At 37.0% G+C, this 16,719-nt stretch overlaps 1 protein-coding gene across 5 annotated transcripts in view; it reads right to left on the bottom strand.

The window, feature by feature from the left end:
- The window catches only part of STXBP5 (syntaxin binding protein 5), a 159,607-nt gene extending 143,686 nt beyond the window's left edge, over positions 1–15,921 (bottom strand). For 2 of the 5 annotated variants that reach the window (XM_040627930.1, XM_040627932.1), the window contains exons 1-2: positions 15,424–15,919; positions 14,048–14,145 (exon numbers count right to left, since the gene is read on the bottom strand). In XM_040627930.1, coding sequence (XP_040483864.1) covers positions 14,048–14,145; positions 15,424–15,576 — 251 coding nt within the window. In that variant the 5' untranslated portion in view covers positions 15,577–15,919. Of the gene's footprint in view, positions 1–14,047; positions 14,146–15,423 lie in introns of all 5 variants that reach the window. The other 3 variants (XM_040627929.1, XM_008695061.2, XM_040627931.1) reach the window with 3 other exon arrangements.
- Positions 15,922–16,719: the final 798 nt, after the last annotated feature.

Below are 16,719 nucleotides of genomic sequence, written 5' to 3'. Positions count from 1 at the left end.
ACTGCTCTTACTACCACTGTGTCTTGTGCACATATTTTGGCAACCTCTGCTTTTATGAAGAATGAGGTAATATCACGACAGTATATATTTAGTAAATTAGTAAGATTTTTAAAGATTATATATCTTCTCAGAGAATCTGTTCATCAATTCCTGTCAATGAAAAAAAGGCCAAAGATAGTATTGGCATTATTCCAACCTATACAGAAGTGACACATTCAATTTTCCAAACTAGGAATAGAAGACTGGAATACATATAAAATGAAAAGCAACTGGAGAACTTTGATAACCTGTGCAGTTTCTGAAAATACATTTATATTCTGCAAAGTTTAAAGATGAGGATACAGATAATGAACTTTTCATGAACTCATAAGTGACTAATAAATTACCCCACAGTATCATAAATTCAATTATATAATATTGTGTGAAAGTAACTTTCATTGAACACATATTCTGCTAACAAACCAAGAATGACTCTGAAGGGTAAACTGTTCCTCCCTGATTAAAATTATCCATCATAAACCCTGATGATTTCCACTAACTTCTGTTACCATTTATTTTAGTGCATTCTTATACTTCAAGGTGCTGCTACTCTCAACCGGCTTAATACTCTGAATAAAAGCTCAGTAGATGATTTTTATTTTTAATGGCTTAAGTCTTGAAGAAACTTAACCACAGTGTGATGATTTTCAATAATAAAGTTAAAATCTAAACACCACCACAATGTGGTCAAAGAATATTGATGAGAGCATTCTATCAATGAAGAGGAGGAACTTCAGCATCACACCAACCCCACCATTTAGTGTAAACATAAACAACAATCCTTGAGCAGCTGAGAGGTTTCATTTCTGTTATTCCACAATACGAGAAATAAGTGAGAGTCAACAAATAAAAGAAGCAGTACATCATATATTTATCCTATTCAAAAAAATGGAAATATTTCAAATGATCTGTGCTAAACACGACAACCTATGTGCGCTGCAGCTTTCTCATCTGGGATCGCTTCCCCTGCCTCCTCCACCTGATCCATGTGACGACCGCCTGCCTGCAAGACCTCAGAGGCTGAAGACTCCAGGGGGACCTCTTCATGAAGGGAGAGCGGGGAATCCTTACACTTTAGTGAGTTTTACCTCCAAGAGCTCCACCGGGTTCCCACAGCAAACATATGAGAAAATTCCCCTCCTGCTTCCAGCAATGGGTGGGGAAAAGCAACGATTTTTAAATACACTGAGCATTCTGTTCTTAACAAGATCTTCCCTCAGGAGAAACTAATGGGAGCCTAAACAGCTGGGGGTTTGTCAGAGCTGAACTGACACAGCGGAAGGGAAATACCCCCCTCCAACCCACTCCAGCCATCCTAACTCACCTGGGGGTGGGGGGAAGGGGTGACTAAGAATCATTTGTGAAGTTCACAGTTCAGAAGCACAGGCTCACTGAAAGACTAAGATCTAATCATAGGACAACAGGACGCTTCTCCTCCCCTCACACCTTACCACCAAAAATGAATCTAGATACAAACCTTGTACTGTTCACAAAAAATTAATTCAAAATGAATCACAGACCTAAATGTGAAATGCAAACCTATAAAACTCCTAGAAGATAACATAGAAGAAAACTTAGATGACCCCGAGTATGCCAATGACTTTTCAGGTACAACACCAAAAGCACCACCCATGAAAAAAAAAATTGATAAGCTGGACTTCTTTAAAATTAAAGCCTTCTGCTCTGTAAAACACAAGGTCAAGAGAATGAGAACACAGGCCATAGACTTGGAGAAAATATTTATAAAAGACACAACTGACAGAAGACTGTTATCCAAAATATACAAAGAACTCAAACTTCAACAAGAAGAAAATGAGGGGTGCCTGGGCAGTCCAGTTGGTTTGACTCAGGTCATGATCCCAGATTCCTGGGATAGAGCCCAGCGTTGCGGGGGGGGGGGGGGGGGGGGGGGGGTCTCCCGCTTACCGTACTTGTGCTCTCTCTCACTCTCTCTCTCAAATAAGCAAATAAAATCTTGAAAAAAAAAAAAAGGAGAAAATGAACTCAATCAAAAAATGGGCCAAAGACGTTAATAGACACCTCACCAAAGATATACAGATAGCAAACAAGCATATGAAAAGATGCTCCATATCATACGTCACCAGAGAAATGCAAATTAAAACAAGGAGTTACTGCTACAAACTTAGCAAAATACCCAAATTCCAAAACTGACAACATCAAATGCTGATAAAAATGTAAATCAATAGAACTCCTGTTCACTGTTGGTGAGAATGCAAAATGGTACGGCTACTTTGGATGACAGTTTGGTAGTTTCTTACAAAACCAGATACACTCTTACCATACATGCAATCTAGTAATTGCACTTGTTGGTATTTACCCAAAGAAGCTGAAAGCTTATATCCACACAAAAACCTGCAGAGGGATATTTATAGCTGCTTCATTCATAATTGCCAAAACTTGGAGGGAACCAATTTGCCCTTCAGTAGGTGAATGGATAACTAAACTGTAGTACATCCAGGCAATGGAATATTACTCAGCATTGAAAAGAAATGAACTATCAGTCATGAAACGACACAGAGTGAAAGTTAATAAGTGAAAGAAGCGAATGTGAAAGGGCTAAAAACTGTGATTCCAACTACAGGGACATTCTGGAAAAGGCAAAATTCTGGAGACAATAAAAAGAACATTGGTTACCAGGAGTTGGGGGGTGAAAGGCAGGAAGGGATGAATAGGTGGAGCACAGAGGATCTTTAGGCAATGAAACTATACTGTATGATATTATAGTGGTGGATACATGCCATATATTTGCCAAAACCCGCAGTATGCATAACAGCAAGAGTGAACCCTAATGTAAACCACGGACTTTGTATGATAATGTTTCTCTGTAGGTTCATCAATTATAACAAATGTCCCACTCTGGTGGGGGATGTAGATAATGGAGGGGTTATGCTGAGTGCAGAGAGGGAAATGTGGGAAAACTCTGTACCTTCTGCTGANCCCAAACACTGCTCAAAAAAATAGTCTATTTTAAAAATTAATACTAATAAATGAAATTAGTCATGTGGCTAACTCATGATTATAAGGGTGGACATAATTTTACTGCTGACTCACAATTTTAACATTCTGCTAGTCTGCTATTTAAGCAAAACTATAATGTACTATTCTGCAGTAAAAATTTAATAAAATGCTAAAAATAACTGTGGAAGATGCATAGATCAACACTTAAAACTTCCTTAATGCAACATAACTAATATTTTACAATAAATTTCCAATGGTACTTGAAAAATTATGTCAGTTAACTGCTTTCTTTTCATGTGAATGAAAGTAATATCAAAACAAAAAAGTAACTGCAGCATCTAGACTAACTTCTAGTATTCACTAGTTACCTCTTCCACTATTACTTTGAGTAAGAATTTTTTATTATTGGTAAACAAATTAGAGCTGTTGAAAAATATTCATTCTTACTATTTCTTGCTTTGGGGTTAGGATTGTCTCTACAGGGGTAAAATGAATTACATTTATTATCACAGGCAATTATTTAGAATAGCTTTTGATATATAAATATACTTTGAAATGAACCACTTGCTCAGTCTATAAGAAATACAGGCATAAATAGTGGTCTAGGTTAGAGAAACAAGAAAGAATGTACATTCCGACATATCAGGTAAAAACAATCTTTCATCCCAGCATCCATTCTCAGATGCTTAATGGCTAAGTTCTTTTCTCAAGTATGACAAAGTGAATTTTAAAAGAAAAATACAACCCATTATGAAAAATATAGTACAGAGACTGAATAGATGGGAAAGTCTGTTGAAACACTTTTTCTCCTTTTCAAAAGACAAAAAGAAAAAAAATACACAAAAGGAAAGCAATTTAGCAGAAAGTACTGCAATAGCTGATGCCACGAGATTTATAGTCACCTCTGACAGAGTACTGCTGTGAAAAAGCAGAGGTACCGCTATTACAAGGAAAGATTATGTACTTTCAAGAAAGGGTAGGATTAATCACTCTTCAATAGACAACCTCACCAAGAAAACGTCAAAAATTCTAGACAGCATTTACTGAAAGGGAAACACAAACAAAACTTAAACTAGGGATATACAAAATCCCTAATTTAAAATTTTAAAAATCTTGTTATTTAAACAGAAACTACCATATAATTTCTAAGACTATATATTTTACAAGTAACATGTGCTAAGCAAACCTTAATTTTCAAATGAAGAACATAAAACCAAAAGTATTAGCTATTTTTTAGTTCAAACCGCTTTATTTTTTCCATTTTAAGGGAATCTAAATTACTTTAGAACAGCATTCATTTTTAATATTATTTATCTATTTAAAGTAGGCTCCACACCCAATGTGGGCCTTGAACTCACAATTCTGAGATCAAGAGTCATATGTTCTACTGACTGAGCCAGCCAGGAGCCCCTCAACACTCATTTTTAAATCACAGCACCAGTAAAGAAATATGCTCAGCATGCCATCATTATTTGTCTTATGTAACAACTTCTACTGGTGACTAACACCAGTTAGAGAAACAGAATCAAGTAGAAATTAGCCTTATTTACTGAATAAAATACTTATTGCTACTTGAAAATGATGCAGTGAGCAACTACAAAAATTTTTCAAAAAGCAGATCTAATTTCAGTTTCCAATTAAAGTATCACACATTCTTCCCAAGGGACATGCAATATATCCAACTCTAAGAATGTAATCATTAACTTGAATTTGCTTCCAGGAACTTTATGAGTTTGTTTGTTTGTTTGTTTTTTTAATACATTATTTTTCAGGTTGTTTTCTTCCACAAATGAAATTTGATTTTTTTTTTTCATCAAAATTTGCACACAACTACAAAATTGCAGTATTTTAGTAAAATGCTTACATTCACTTTTATCTTTAAAAGTTCTCTATCTATGGGCACCTACGTGGCTCAGTCAGTTAAGTGTCTGTGTTGGGCTCAGGTCAGGATCCCAGGGTCCTGGGATTGAGAGCTCCTCGTTGGACTCCCAGCTTAGCAAGAAGCCTGCTTCTCCCTCTCCCTCTGCCCCAACTCTCCGGCTTGTGTGACCCTCCCCTCCTGCTTGTGTGCTCTCTCTCTCAAATAAATAAAATCTTTAAAAAAATAAAAAAATAGAAGTATCTATCTAAATGTATCTACATCTCTATATAATATTAATGAAAATATTAAAAAGCTACAATGCAAACATTTTTAATTAAAATTAGGTAGTAAGGGTCTCAAGCTAAATACTTCATTAATAGAAATGATTACTGAACTGTCCCTGAAAGATGCCTAATTAAGCATCTTTGTTATGTTAATCCCCACCAAAAAAAAAAGCCTTTTCCATAGGACCAAAAAATATTTATGAAAGTAATTTAACCTGGCATATAGAAGTACTATGTATCATTAAGAATTACTTATTTTTTCTTAAACCATTTTCTATTTATGACTAAAAGATTAAATTTAAACGTATAAGTTTCACAAATTATACTTGCATTAACTATAAAAATGCCTGTAGTAGTTCCTTCCTGAGCATTCCTCACCACTACTGACTTAAAAGCAAGGCAGCCTGATGAACTAAAACAGGGATTGACAAACTTTAGCCTATGGGCCAAATCCAGGCCACTGCTTGTTTTTATAAATAAAGTTTTATTAAAACACATCTATATTCCTTCCTTCACATATTGTCTATGGATGCTTTTGTGCTACACCGCCAGAGTTGAGTAGTTGTGTCAGAAACTAAAAGGCTAATATATTTACTCTCTAGCCCTTTACAGAAGAAGTTTGCTGACTCCTGAACTAAGAATCTAGATCTTCATGATTTTAAATGCATGCAAGCGCGCGTACACACACCCATCTTCTATATGATCTTTAGTAGAGAACCTATTAAGTTGATCATTTAAGAATCTGTGTTCCTGGGGTGCCTGGGTGGCTCAGTCTGTTGAGCGGCTGATCTCCGGTGGTGATCTCAGGGTCCTGAGATCAAGCCTCCCGTGGGGCTTCACGCTCAGCGGGGAGTCCGCTCCAGGACTCGCTCTCTCCCTCTGCCCCTCCTTCTCACTTTAGAATAGCTAAATCTTAAAAAAAAAAAAAAAAAAAAAAAAAGACTCTGTGTTCCTTCCGTTGTGATTTTAGAATTGTATACCAACTACTGTCCAGTTTCTGGACTCTTGATAAAACAAACGATACTGGTTAATTCTGTTTCTCATTGCTTTAAACTCCACTGCATCTTCTCATATGTGGAAATGTTTCTGACAGTTTGTTTTAAAAGAAAATACCACTCAATATTATAGCTATAATTTCAAAAAGGTCTAATTTGAGCTATTTAAAAATGTCTACATATAACTTATAAAGACGGGTAACGTGGAAACTTAGATTTTAAATGCTGAATTAAGAAAAAGATGGCTACATGGGTGGAACTGGGAATGAATTAAATCAAATATATAATCACAAAGACAAAGGCACTGAGTTTTAAAGATAAGAATTATTTTAACAGGGAAAAAAATATTCTAGATTGAAGGAATCGCTAAACACATGGCCCTTTGTGGAACAGAAAGTAGTAAGAAGCGAACTGTGTCAACAATTCTTTCCCCTACTTACCCTCCACAGCCAAAAAAGAAAAAAAGTTATGCAGTAAACAAAACTAGTGTCCAAAATTTCTTCAAAATGAGACACAAGAAAGCAAGAGATTAAAGCAACTGGGATTACTAAATCCAAAAGTAGTAACTACTAGGTATTTAAATTCTTCAAAAATGTTAAAAGTTATAACGTTAATATATGGAAGATAAGTTGGTTATCTTTCTTCTTTATTGTTGCAAACAAAAGTTAGAAATACGTTCACCTTGAAGTATAATATAATTATATTATAAACATAACCATCTTTATAGAAAGAAGTCTGAGTAATTAAATCAGAAGGTACTGCTTCTTAGAATTATTTAGGTCATATGTGACTAAGGGAAGAGAGATGTATCAAGTACCTTTCAGCAGTCCTTCATGAAATCTTAGTTTATTTCATACAAATCAAGGGAATAATTACCTTGTTTTACTTCCCAAGAAGTTTTGAGGTACTTTATTATGATTAAAATCTATATTAATAAAAGCCATTCAAACATAAAAGGTGGTACATAGTAAAATGCCCTTTTCCATGTATCATTCTGTTATATTCTCAACAGATCTGTTTACGTCAAACCAAAAACATTTCATTATCTGTAATCCCAAGGTACTGTACCTTCTGATGATGATAATATGCCAAATCACTGCAGGAAATTCTCATTTAAACATTACGAAACAATACTGACGCTTTACTAATTTTCTTCTTACAAATAACATGTTAACTTCCAATGCATGAAGTTAAAGCCAAACAAAAACAACCAAAGCTTACCTTTTATTTAGTGATACTCACCCCTACAGCCCAATTATTTACACATACGTTACTAGTTACTACTACTCCAAGTTACTAAACAATCACCAAATTTAGCACTCAAATTATATACCAGCAATTCAATAGTCTCTATATTAAATCTCATATAAAAATTAATAAAATCATGTGATTAGGAACTGTGAAAATTAGTAATGGGAAACCTCACTAAAATAGGAGCTGGAAGGTTTTGGCAGGGAAGTTCTCATGCCCTACCACTTGTGGTTAGTTGCAGAGCTAACAGGAAGAGATGCACCTGACCATGCAGTGGATACTACTCTACTACTTCAGCCAGAGAAGGAGACACTTTCCTCATCACCCCCCTAAGGCAACAGCTCCACAAATGAGAAGCCACAACACTTTGAACTCTTGGGTTTACTCCAATGGACTAGGTACTTCCTGTCTTCCCAACTTACCCCTTATCTCCTTAAAAAAGTGTTCCTGTCCTTTGTTCCCTGCACCTGCCTACAGTTTTTCAGCAGCTGGTTTGTTCCAGGTTGCAATTCTTTTATTTTCTAATAAACCCATCTGTTACTGGTAAAAAACTGACAGTTTTACTTTTAAGGTTAACAAAACTCAGTATTAATTTTACGTAATTTCATTTCAACTTTATATCCTTACTATTTACACCCAAGATAGGAAAGTAAGTAAACTTGGTTAACAGTATTTTTAAAATACCCACGTTTCCTATGTCATAATGACACTTTACCTGTCATACAATAAAAATGCAATAACCTAGTATCTTAAGTATTCAACATGAGTTGTGCTTCAACAATGAAAAAAATGCATGTTTTTCATATGCTCTTTCCTGCTCCCTTTTGTAAACAAAGGTTTACATTTGTGCATCTACTGACTTGGATTTTGAATGCAATCAATGGACACAAAGTAAAAGGCCCCACAATGGGATGGAGTCCAGTACTTTATCCTCTTTAATAGGCACTCAGAACAATCAATCAGAAGACGGCTCTAAACAGAAATGGTTCAGAGCATGGCCAAATCCTGCATAGAAAAAGAAATTCTAAGATCCTAGAGCTAGAAAGACTCCAGATATCACACATCCCAATTTCCCCATTTTATAGGAAAGGAGACTGTAGCCCAGACTAAATTTTGCCTGGCTTCACCAAAATTAGTCTGAACACTAGAACACAAATCCTCTAAAGATAAAGTCATCCTTTGAAAATTCCTTTACCTTTTCCCTTCAGGATGGCAAAATCAGGTTATGATTTTAAAAGTAAGTGATACTAAAAAAACAAATGGAAAACAAAGAATACCAAACAAATAAAAACCCATCTACCTAAGGCAGAAAGGCTTATTAAGCAGACTTGATTCCCTACTAATTTTCAATTCCATTCAGATTCTATCATACCTTGTTTCCCTCAAAAAGAAATTCACTGCAAAGTAACTGCTTCCAGGCAGGCATCCTTTCTGGTTGTTTCTAATGTAAAAGTGCCTATTCCTCCTGCTGCAGTAGTTCACGCTGAGAATCACAACCTACTGCTGCTGACACAGTACTCATTCTTCCTTTTATACAAAGTCCTCTTTAATAAAGAGCTAAGAGTTGAGAAGTAAAAGTATTTCGAAGTCCTCCTTTCTCCTCTGGAGCTAGCATTCCAAATGACTAGAATTCTTCCATGGACAAAAAGGATGGCAGGGAAGAAGATGAGATAAAAATCTGGCTTAATTCTAGGTAAATTTCACTTTTAGCTGTTTCACTTTTAACTAGTTTGAACAAAAATCAGATTTCTAAATTTTTCCAATACTGTAATTGTTTTGCAAAATAAAACTAATAAGCAGCAAGTCAAACATTCTAATGCTATCTTACAAGTACAAAATCACTAAACATTTATCGCCTTCTATGCGCAAGAAACTTTCACATATATTATCCTATTATATCTCAAGAGCAATGTTGCAACCTTGTGATTGAGGAAAAAAAGTCATTTCAATGATTCTTAAAGAAAAAAAAAGAACAGTACTTTTTCAAGATGTTTTTAAAAGATTGCATTAGTTACAAAAATAAATGAAATTAAGGCCTTCTTAAATAGTGCCTGGCACCTAGTTGCCTCTCAGCAAGTATTGCTAAAATAATGACAGACCTGAATATTAAAACTACAGAAAACTTTCATAATATCATATATTGAATATTCACCAAAACGGTCTCTGCATGGCCTTTAAAGCTACACATATGCATTGTTGCATTTAATCCTGATGCTAACCTCATGACCTCAGTAGGATTATTATCCTATTTAACTGGTGAACAACCTGGGCTAAATCCAGCAGAACACCTGGAACTATGTGAGGCTAGGCTGCCATATTGACAGCAGGCGCAATCCTGGCATTTAGTAGGTAGATGCCAGGGATATTAAATAGCCTGCAATGTGCTGGACAAACCCACAGAATTATCCGGTCCAAAATGCTACCACTATTGAGAGACACTGATCAAGAATAAATAGATAATTACAATGATTCCTCACCGAATAACACTCAAGATAACTCAGGTCAACATTCAAGGTTCTCCACCAACTGGCTCCTACTTCTGTCTCCAATTCAATTAGGATCACTATTCCAAACTGGCTGTTTAGTACTCCTCTTGACTATCATAATTCGCTTCTCTACTGTTGCCCATACTGTTTGCCTAGAATAATTTTCCTAGACCCCCTTCCCTATTACTCTATGTGATCCGTATCTACTAATGTGTCATCAAATGCAATGACTTTTCCTGCAATCTGACTTTGCAGAATGTCAGTAGAGTCCTAAATAATACTCCACATTCAACTGTTTAACTAGTTTAGTCCTTCAGTTAGGGCTGGAAACTTTCTGAAGAATCACATTCTCCATTTCTTTTGTATAATCACCTAGAACAATATGTAGCCACTTGAAATTACAGAATTGTTTCTTGAAGAAATCATCTAATACAGCATCTTCATTTTAAAAGGAAAAAAAAAAAAACACATTGAAAGACACCTAATTCCTTAGTGGCAAGAAAAGAACCAGAATTCAGGTTTATAATCTAATGTTAGCACTTAATAAGTATTGGTTAAATGAACTCCAATGTACAAAAATCAACTTGTGAGCCTGCATTCAGCAACATTACACTGCAGTTTAAAAGACAATCCATGCCTTAAAATAAAAAAGATAATCCAAGCCTTATCAGAGATGCCTATTTTACTGTATCTTCCACAAGTCAAGAAGACAATAAATGAGGTTTTAAAATAATGTTGATAAATATAACAAAAAGTCATACAATTTTTTTAAAAATTCAATAAATTTGAAGTTTCGTTTTTCTGCTTAGTCCTTGAAATAGTCACACATAAAATGACTTCATTGTATTTAGACAAAAATACATTACAAATATCAGGGTAGCCCCTGGTTACAGTAATTCAAAATTATACTAGTAAACCAGGAGTCTAGATAAGGACAACAATAACATTACTAGAAATGCCTTCATTCTTTAGTTAAAACCTCTTTTTCCCTTTGTAGACATTGATATGAAAATAATTATATATTTTATCCCAATAATTTTCAAACCTGGATTAATCATAAGAATCAAATTATACCTATTTCTACATAACAAAAAGAAGAGGAATTAAGATAATTAAATCACATCACTACTATATGACTTAGAATATAAAATTATGTTTTCCTGCTTCCCATCAGTACATTCCAACCTCATATTCATTCCAGAAGCCAAGAAAACTGAACATAAAGCATGTTTACAGTATCATTCACTTGCTATATGTTAATGCAGGAAACCTATTAAATTTATCTTGCCTCATTACTGGTTAGAAAATTATTCCAAAATTCAGATTTTCACTAATTCTTATCTGCAAACATTAGATATCAGATGTAACTTTCTCATCTAGTTTTTTAAATACCTCTAAGTAGATTAGTTTAGTATAGTCCAACATTCAGGAAGACATTCTATAAGTCAGATTAGACATGTAATGCAAATTCTAATAGCCCAATCCTACTTCTGAAAACATCTCCTACTTTCTGCTCCACAATCAAAGGAACGAAAACACTTTATCTACAAGTATATTTCTGCTTCAAAGTCACTTTTTAGGACAAATTTATTACAGGCTCCGAGAGCCTAATATGAGAAGAAAATAAAGAAAAGGACTAAAAGAAACCAACTGAAATAACAAGAAATATAAAAGAGCAAGAGCAACAGAATATACCTGTAATAAGTCTGCATGTTAAGCCAATATAAAGCTTTGAAATTAGAAACTATTAATTTTAATTTAGCTTTGAAAATAACAAAGAACATAGAAACACAGATCTTAAATTACATATGTGGAAATAAAAAATAAAAAGGTTTTGGTCATTTTCTATAAATCAAAGCCACAATAAATAAAGCTTATAAGCTTATCTAATACTTAAACCAAACAGAAGAAATGACTAGCTGGTATTTACTGGTAGGCAAACCAATTTATCACTCTGGAATGTTCATATAAATCTCATTAAAAAGTAGAAGCATGTTTGGTAAATAGCTTTCCTTACTTCATTCTCAATACAGTAAGAGAGATTCTAAAATTAAAAAAAAATTAGAGTAAAACTGTAAACTATAATTACAGGTTCACTTTCAGTTAGTGTTTAGCTATTAAAATGTATAAGCAAGTCATGTACAAGTGAGGATTTTAGACACCCGATCCTTGCTTTTATTTGGCAATTAGAATCAGGCCTATATTTTAACTTCTTTGTGTCAACTTGCTAATTACTCAAATGCATTAAGGTTAACAATCTTGTCTAAGAAAAATATTTGGTTTTATGAAATTGGACTCACTGGTGGTACTCACTTGCATTAAAAATAAAAGGGGCAGACTCACTGTTAAAAGAAAAAAAGTTATATACCATTGGAAAATTGAGACTACACTGAGACAAGAGTAAAAGCTGAGCCCATATAAAAGAAAAGCAAAATCTAAAAATAACTAATTTAACTCTTTTTTTTATTTTCTTTTAATCCAGTGATATTTTTGTGGGGGGGGGGCAAAAAAAAATCTGCTTTTAGTTCCAAACAGTCCACCTAGATCCAACAATGCATTATTCTTGTCACTACACGGATTTTTGCTGAATACGTTGTACCCACACTGACAAAATTAAATTTTTGTCCCATCTTCATGAGACTAAAATAGGAACCTGAAACTAGAAGGTAATGATCACTGCGTTCAGGAATAAAAACAACTTAACACTTGCAGCCAAAAATATTCTAATCTCAAGTATCTAGATATTTGGGCAAGAGCCCTTTAAACATACTCTTAGAAATTCACAGATTCAGCTCTAGCCTGGTCAGATTTTACCATTTTAACAGGAATGTGTGCACTACTGGTATTTACTATAAATGTAGACTTCTCAATAATACATATCAATGGCCCATCCGAAAAGTTTCTTAAGTATTTTGAAAGATAACACACAACGTAAGTGAAACTTAAGGCATATCCTGACACCATACACAGTATTTTTTGAAATAAAGATTTTAAAAGATTATAAGGAAAATCAAGGCAGATGTTTAACTAAAATGTAGGTTCCTCTCCCCTCTTCTCAGGAGCCAGATAAATCTAAAAGGTAAGGGGTAAAGCTCCTTCCTTCTCTTTATTTTACTGACAACAGTAATTCTATTGTGATCATCTAGTGATTTTTTTAATTTACAAACACATTACTTCAATATGTAGAAGCAGATATCCTAAAGATAAACAAAGCATTTACTTTTAAAAGTCTAATGTTTAAGTTTAAAAATAAAGGTATTTTAGTAAAGTATGATTAAATTTCATCATAAAAGCAAACAATTTTATTCGAAGTTCAATAGTATAAAAGTGAGAAGTATTCTCCACTCTTCAGACTAAGAAACTGATCTTGAAGAATGAATAGGAATTTGGAAAAACTATGCTATGACAAAGCTATTATAGTTCATGCATAGTCAGGAAAAATAGTTCTCCTTATATTAATGCTTCAGAGTACAGCTAACTTAACAATTTTTACATATACATAATAAATGTAGGCTACAAAAGGGAAAACATCAAGAGAATATACTTATCCATTTGCATTATACTAACAAAATGCTCTACAACTTCTAGAAATATCAACACTTCATAACTACTTACATAAAATTAATTTACAGGATTTGTCTTCTAATGTTTTTTTCTGAATGGGCAAGTCAGAAACAATTAAATCAAATTCAACCTCTAATTCATTAGTATGATAGGTCATAAATTCAATACCTACCAATGCATAATATTCTTTAAAAGCAATTAAGGTGTGTCCTACGCTATTGCTTTTAAACCTCATTCCAAACCATATTACATTCAAAATACCCAATACCTCTAGTATATATAAGCAGATAGATTTCCCATTAGAAACTTCTAGCTCCTTGCAAAGACAGTAGTTACTACAGCAAAACTTTAGAACTGTATGTGGATACGTATTTAGCTACTATAAACCTAGAGATGATAAACACCCCAGCAACATACAGCCTGAATAGATGTATAATCAAGAGAAAAGCCAACAGCACACGATTTCACAATATATATACCTGATCATACCATTTCTTTGGAATTAAAACAGGAAAAGCAACAAATCAGCAGTACAGAAGGACTGCAGAGAATACAGTAATAGTGGGGGGGGGGGAAATGAAAGGATACAGCCTTAAAGCACCAGTCTGAGTTCCGACTGCCAGGATCTTCTGTACAGGATCAAAGGCCAGGGCTGAAGGTTGATAGGGAAATCCATGGCGAACAGTCTAGGGATGGGCAAATGACATCACAGCAACCAAGGCAGCAAGCGGAATTTAAAAACAGAAAAGTCAATACAGGCATTAGAATCTAGAACCAATTATAAGTGATGGAGAACACATACACATGCACTTACTCCCTTAAAAAAAAAAAAAAACTATAAAATCTACATTAACAAAACTTATTCACATAGAACCCGAAATCAAAAAAAGTGTGTGTATATCTCCCAATGTTACACTTTAATTTCTGCTTTTCCATAATACAGATATTATATAGAAGAAACATTTTTATTAACATTCTATACTATCATGTCTGAGACCAAAATACTAAAGTTTTCCAGAGTCAAAAATTCTGTAAATTAATGTAAAAATGCAATTCATGCTTTATTTCAAGTGTGATAACTTTGTTACTTTATTTGGATGCTAAATGCCGAGTACTGCTAAAAAAAAAAAAAAAAAAAAGCTGTCGTGCAATTACTTTTGTCAAGGATTCAGTAAAGCAATTATCAAACATCTATACCCAAATTTTGCAATTGTAACAGAATTTAAATAAGTACAACATATATTTTTGCATTTTGTTATTAAACCCTTAATTTTAGGGCATTAGGGCAAAAACATGTTTTTAGACATTTTTAAGAAGCTGACATAGGAACACATGGTATTTTATGGCAGGAATTAATATCAAGACAAGTTTGTATTTCGCACTGAGCAGCCAGTGAATTAATTCGCTGCATCATTCTTTCCGAATTACAGACCGCTATGGGAATGGTGCCATTAATGGGCTAAAATCACAGTACCAACTTTTTAATCAAACATAATGATAAAAGGACCCTGTGATTTCGTATTTTAAGCTTCCTACCACATTTTAAGAGGAAGGTGATAAGCAAATATCCAGTTGAACAGGTTTGGCTTTTCTATGAACAATATTCATTAGACACTGTTTCCAAAGGAAACTTCGAAGTTGGTGAATTACATTAAAATGCTTGAAAATAAAGGCCCTAAGGTTATTAAGAATAGTAAATAAAGGTCGGTAAAATACGTTAGAAGCAACCTTGAAATGACTGCTGCATGTGAAAAGAGGAAAGGAAAAAAAAAAAACCCCAAAAAGAGTAAGATGATGTCAATCTCCAAAATAACCCACTAAGCAAATGTTTGCTTGAGGAGGAGTGAGCCCTTCATTCGAGATATAATTATTACTGCCGTTCTTTTCCCCCCGCACTCCCATGAAATGCCCGAGCTGCCCCCTAAAACGACCCCAATATTCGCGGGGCTGCGCGCTCCGTTCACCTTGCAGAGCTGGAAGTGCTCGGACTGGAGCGTTTCCTGGATCTCGGGTTCCCGGTTCCCAGCCGGGTGCTGCTGTTGCTGCTGCTGCTGCGAGGCCGAGGACGAGCCGGCGGTCAGGCCGTCCAGCACCTTCCTGATGTTGAATTTCCTCATGGTCTCGGAGGGGCTCCCCCGCAACCCGCGAGGGGAGGTAAGGGGCGTCCCCCGGCGCGGGAAACGAGCCCGAGCCAAGGGCAGCTTCCACCGAGGACACGGAGGAGTGGGGCAGAGTGGGAGTGTGAGGGGAAGGAGGCAGCTGGGGAGAAGCACAAGATAATCCAAACAGGAAATACTGCGACGACGAGAGAGCAGGGGCCACCAGAACCCCGGGCGGCGACCCCTCTTCTTCCGAGGCCGCCGCCGCTCGCTGCGGCTGCTGTGGCGCCGCTTCAGCCACCGCCACCGCCGCCTCGCTCCGCGGCCGGGCAGCACAGCAGTGGCGGCGGCGCCCGGAGCCCGCACTGCCCAGCCTCACCTGGCCGCGGGCTGACTCTGCGCCGCGCCGCCGCCCCGGCTCGCCCCCGCCGCCGCCGCGTCCATGGCCCGCGGCCCCGCCACTTCTCGCCCGCCCCGGTCCCGCAGTCCCTCGGCGCTTCCTCCCGCTCCTGCGCTTCCTCCTCCTCCTCCCGGGGGTCGCTGGCCCTCCGTCCGCGGCCGCCGCTCGGCCTCCCCGCCGCTCAGCGCCGCTGCGCGCCCGGCATCGCACGCAGGGCGCCCGGGGTGGGTCCCCGCGCTCTCCGCCTCGCTCCTCCGCCGCTGGACCAGCCCGCCCTCGCTCCTTCAGAGCCCCCGCTGCCTTCCTCAGGCGCCGCCGCCGCCGCCCAGGCTCCCGCCCCGCCGCTCCCTCCCGCCTGACAGGGCGCCTCGGCACACGACACCAACGCCCGCCCCGAGCAGCAGCGGCAGCCGCGGTTACAGCGCCGGCCGCGGCGGTGGTGGCAGCTGGGCCTCCGCGGAGCGGGGCCGCTGAGCATGCGCACGCGCATCGCAGCCCCCAGCCGCGTGCCCCCTCTCCGCGGGAGCGGAGCTGGGGCTTAAATTACCCTCTGCGAAAATCCCAGACCATGGTTAAATTTCTCCCACCCCAATAGCCAGACCAGAGTATGCAGCTGCTTCTCCTGCAGCTGAGATAGTAAAAATGTTGACTAACGAGCAGCAGGAAGCCTTTATTTTAAATTCGGTCATTAAAGCGGGGTTTTATGCTCTCACCCTTTACGGAGGTACACGCTCCTGGTAGCTGGGTCCAATATTGCTTTA

The sequence above is a fragment of the Ursus maritimus genome, unplaced genomic scaffold, assembly GCF_017311325.1.
Source record: "Ursus maritimus isolate PB19 unplaced genomic scaffold, ASM1731132v1 scaffold_13, whole genome shotgun sequence".
Classification (NCBI taxonomy): Eukaryota; Metazoa; Chordata; class Mammalia; order Carnivora; family Ursidae; genus Ursus; species Ursus maritimus.
Note: the sequence above shows the minus strand (reverse complement) of the source record. Positions and strands in the feature narration are given on the sequence as shown.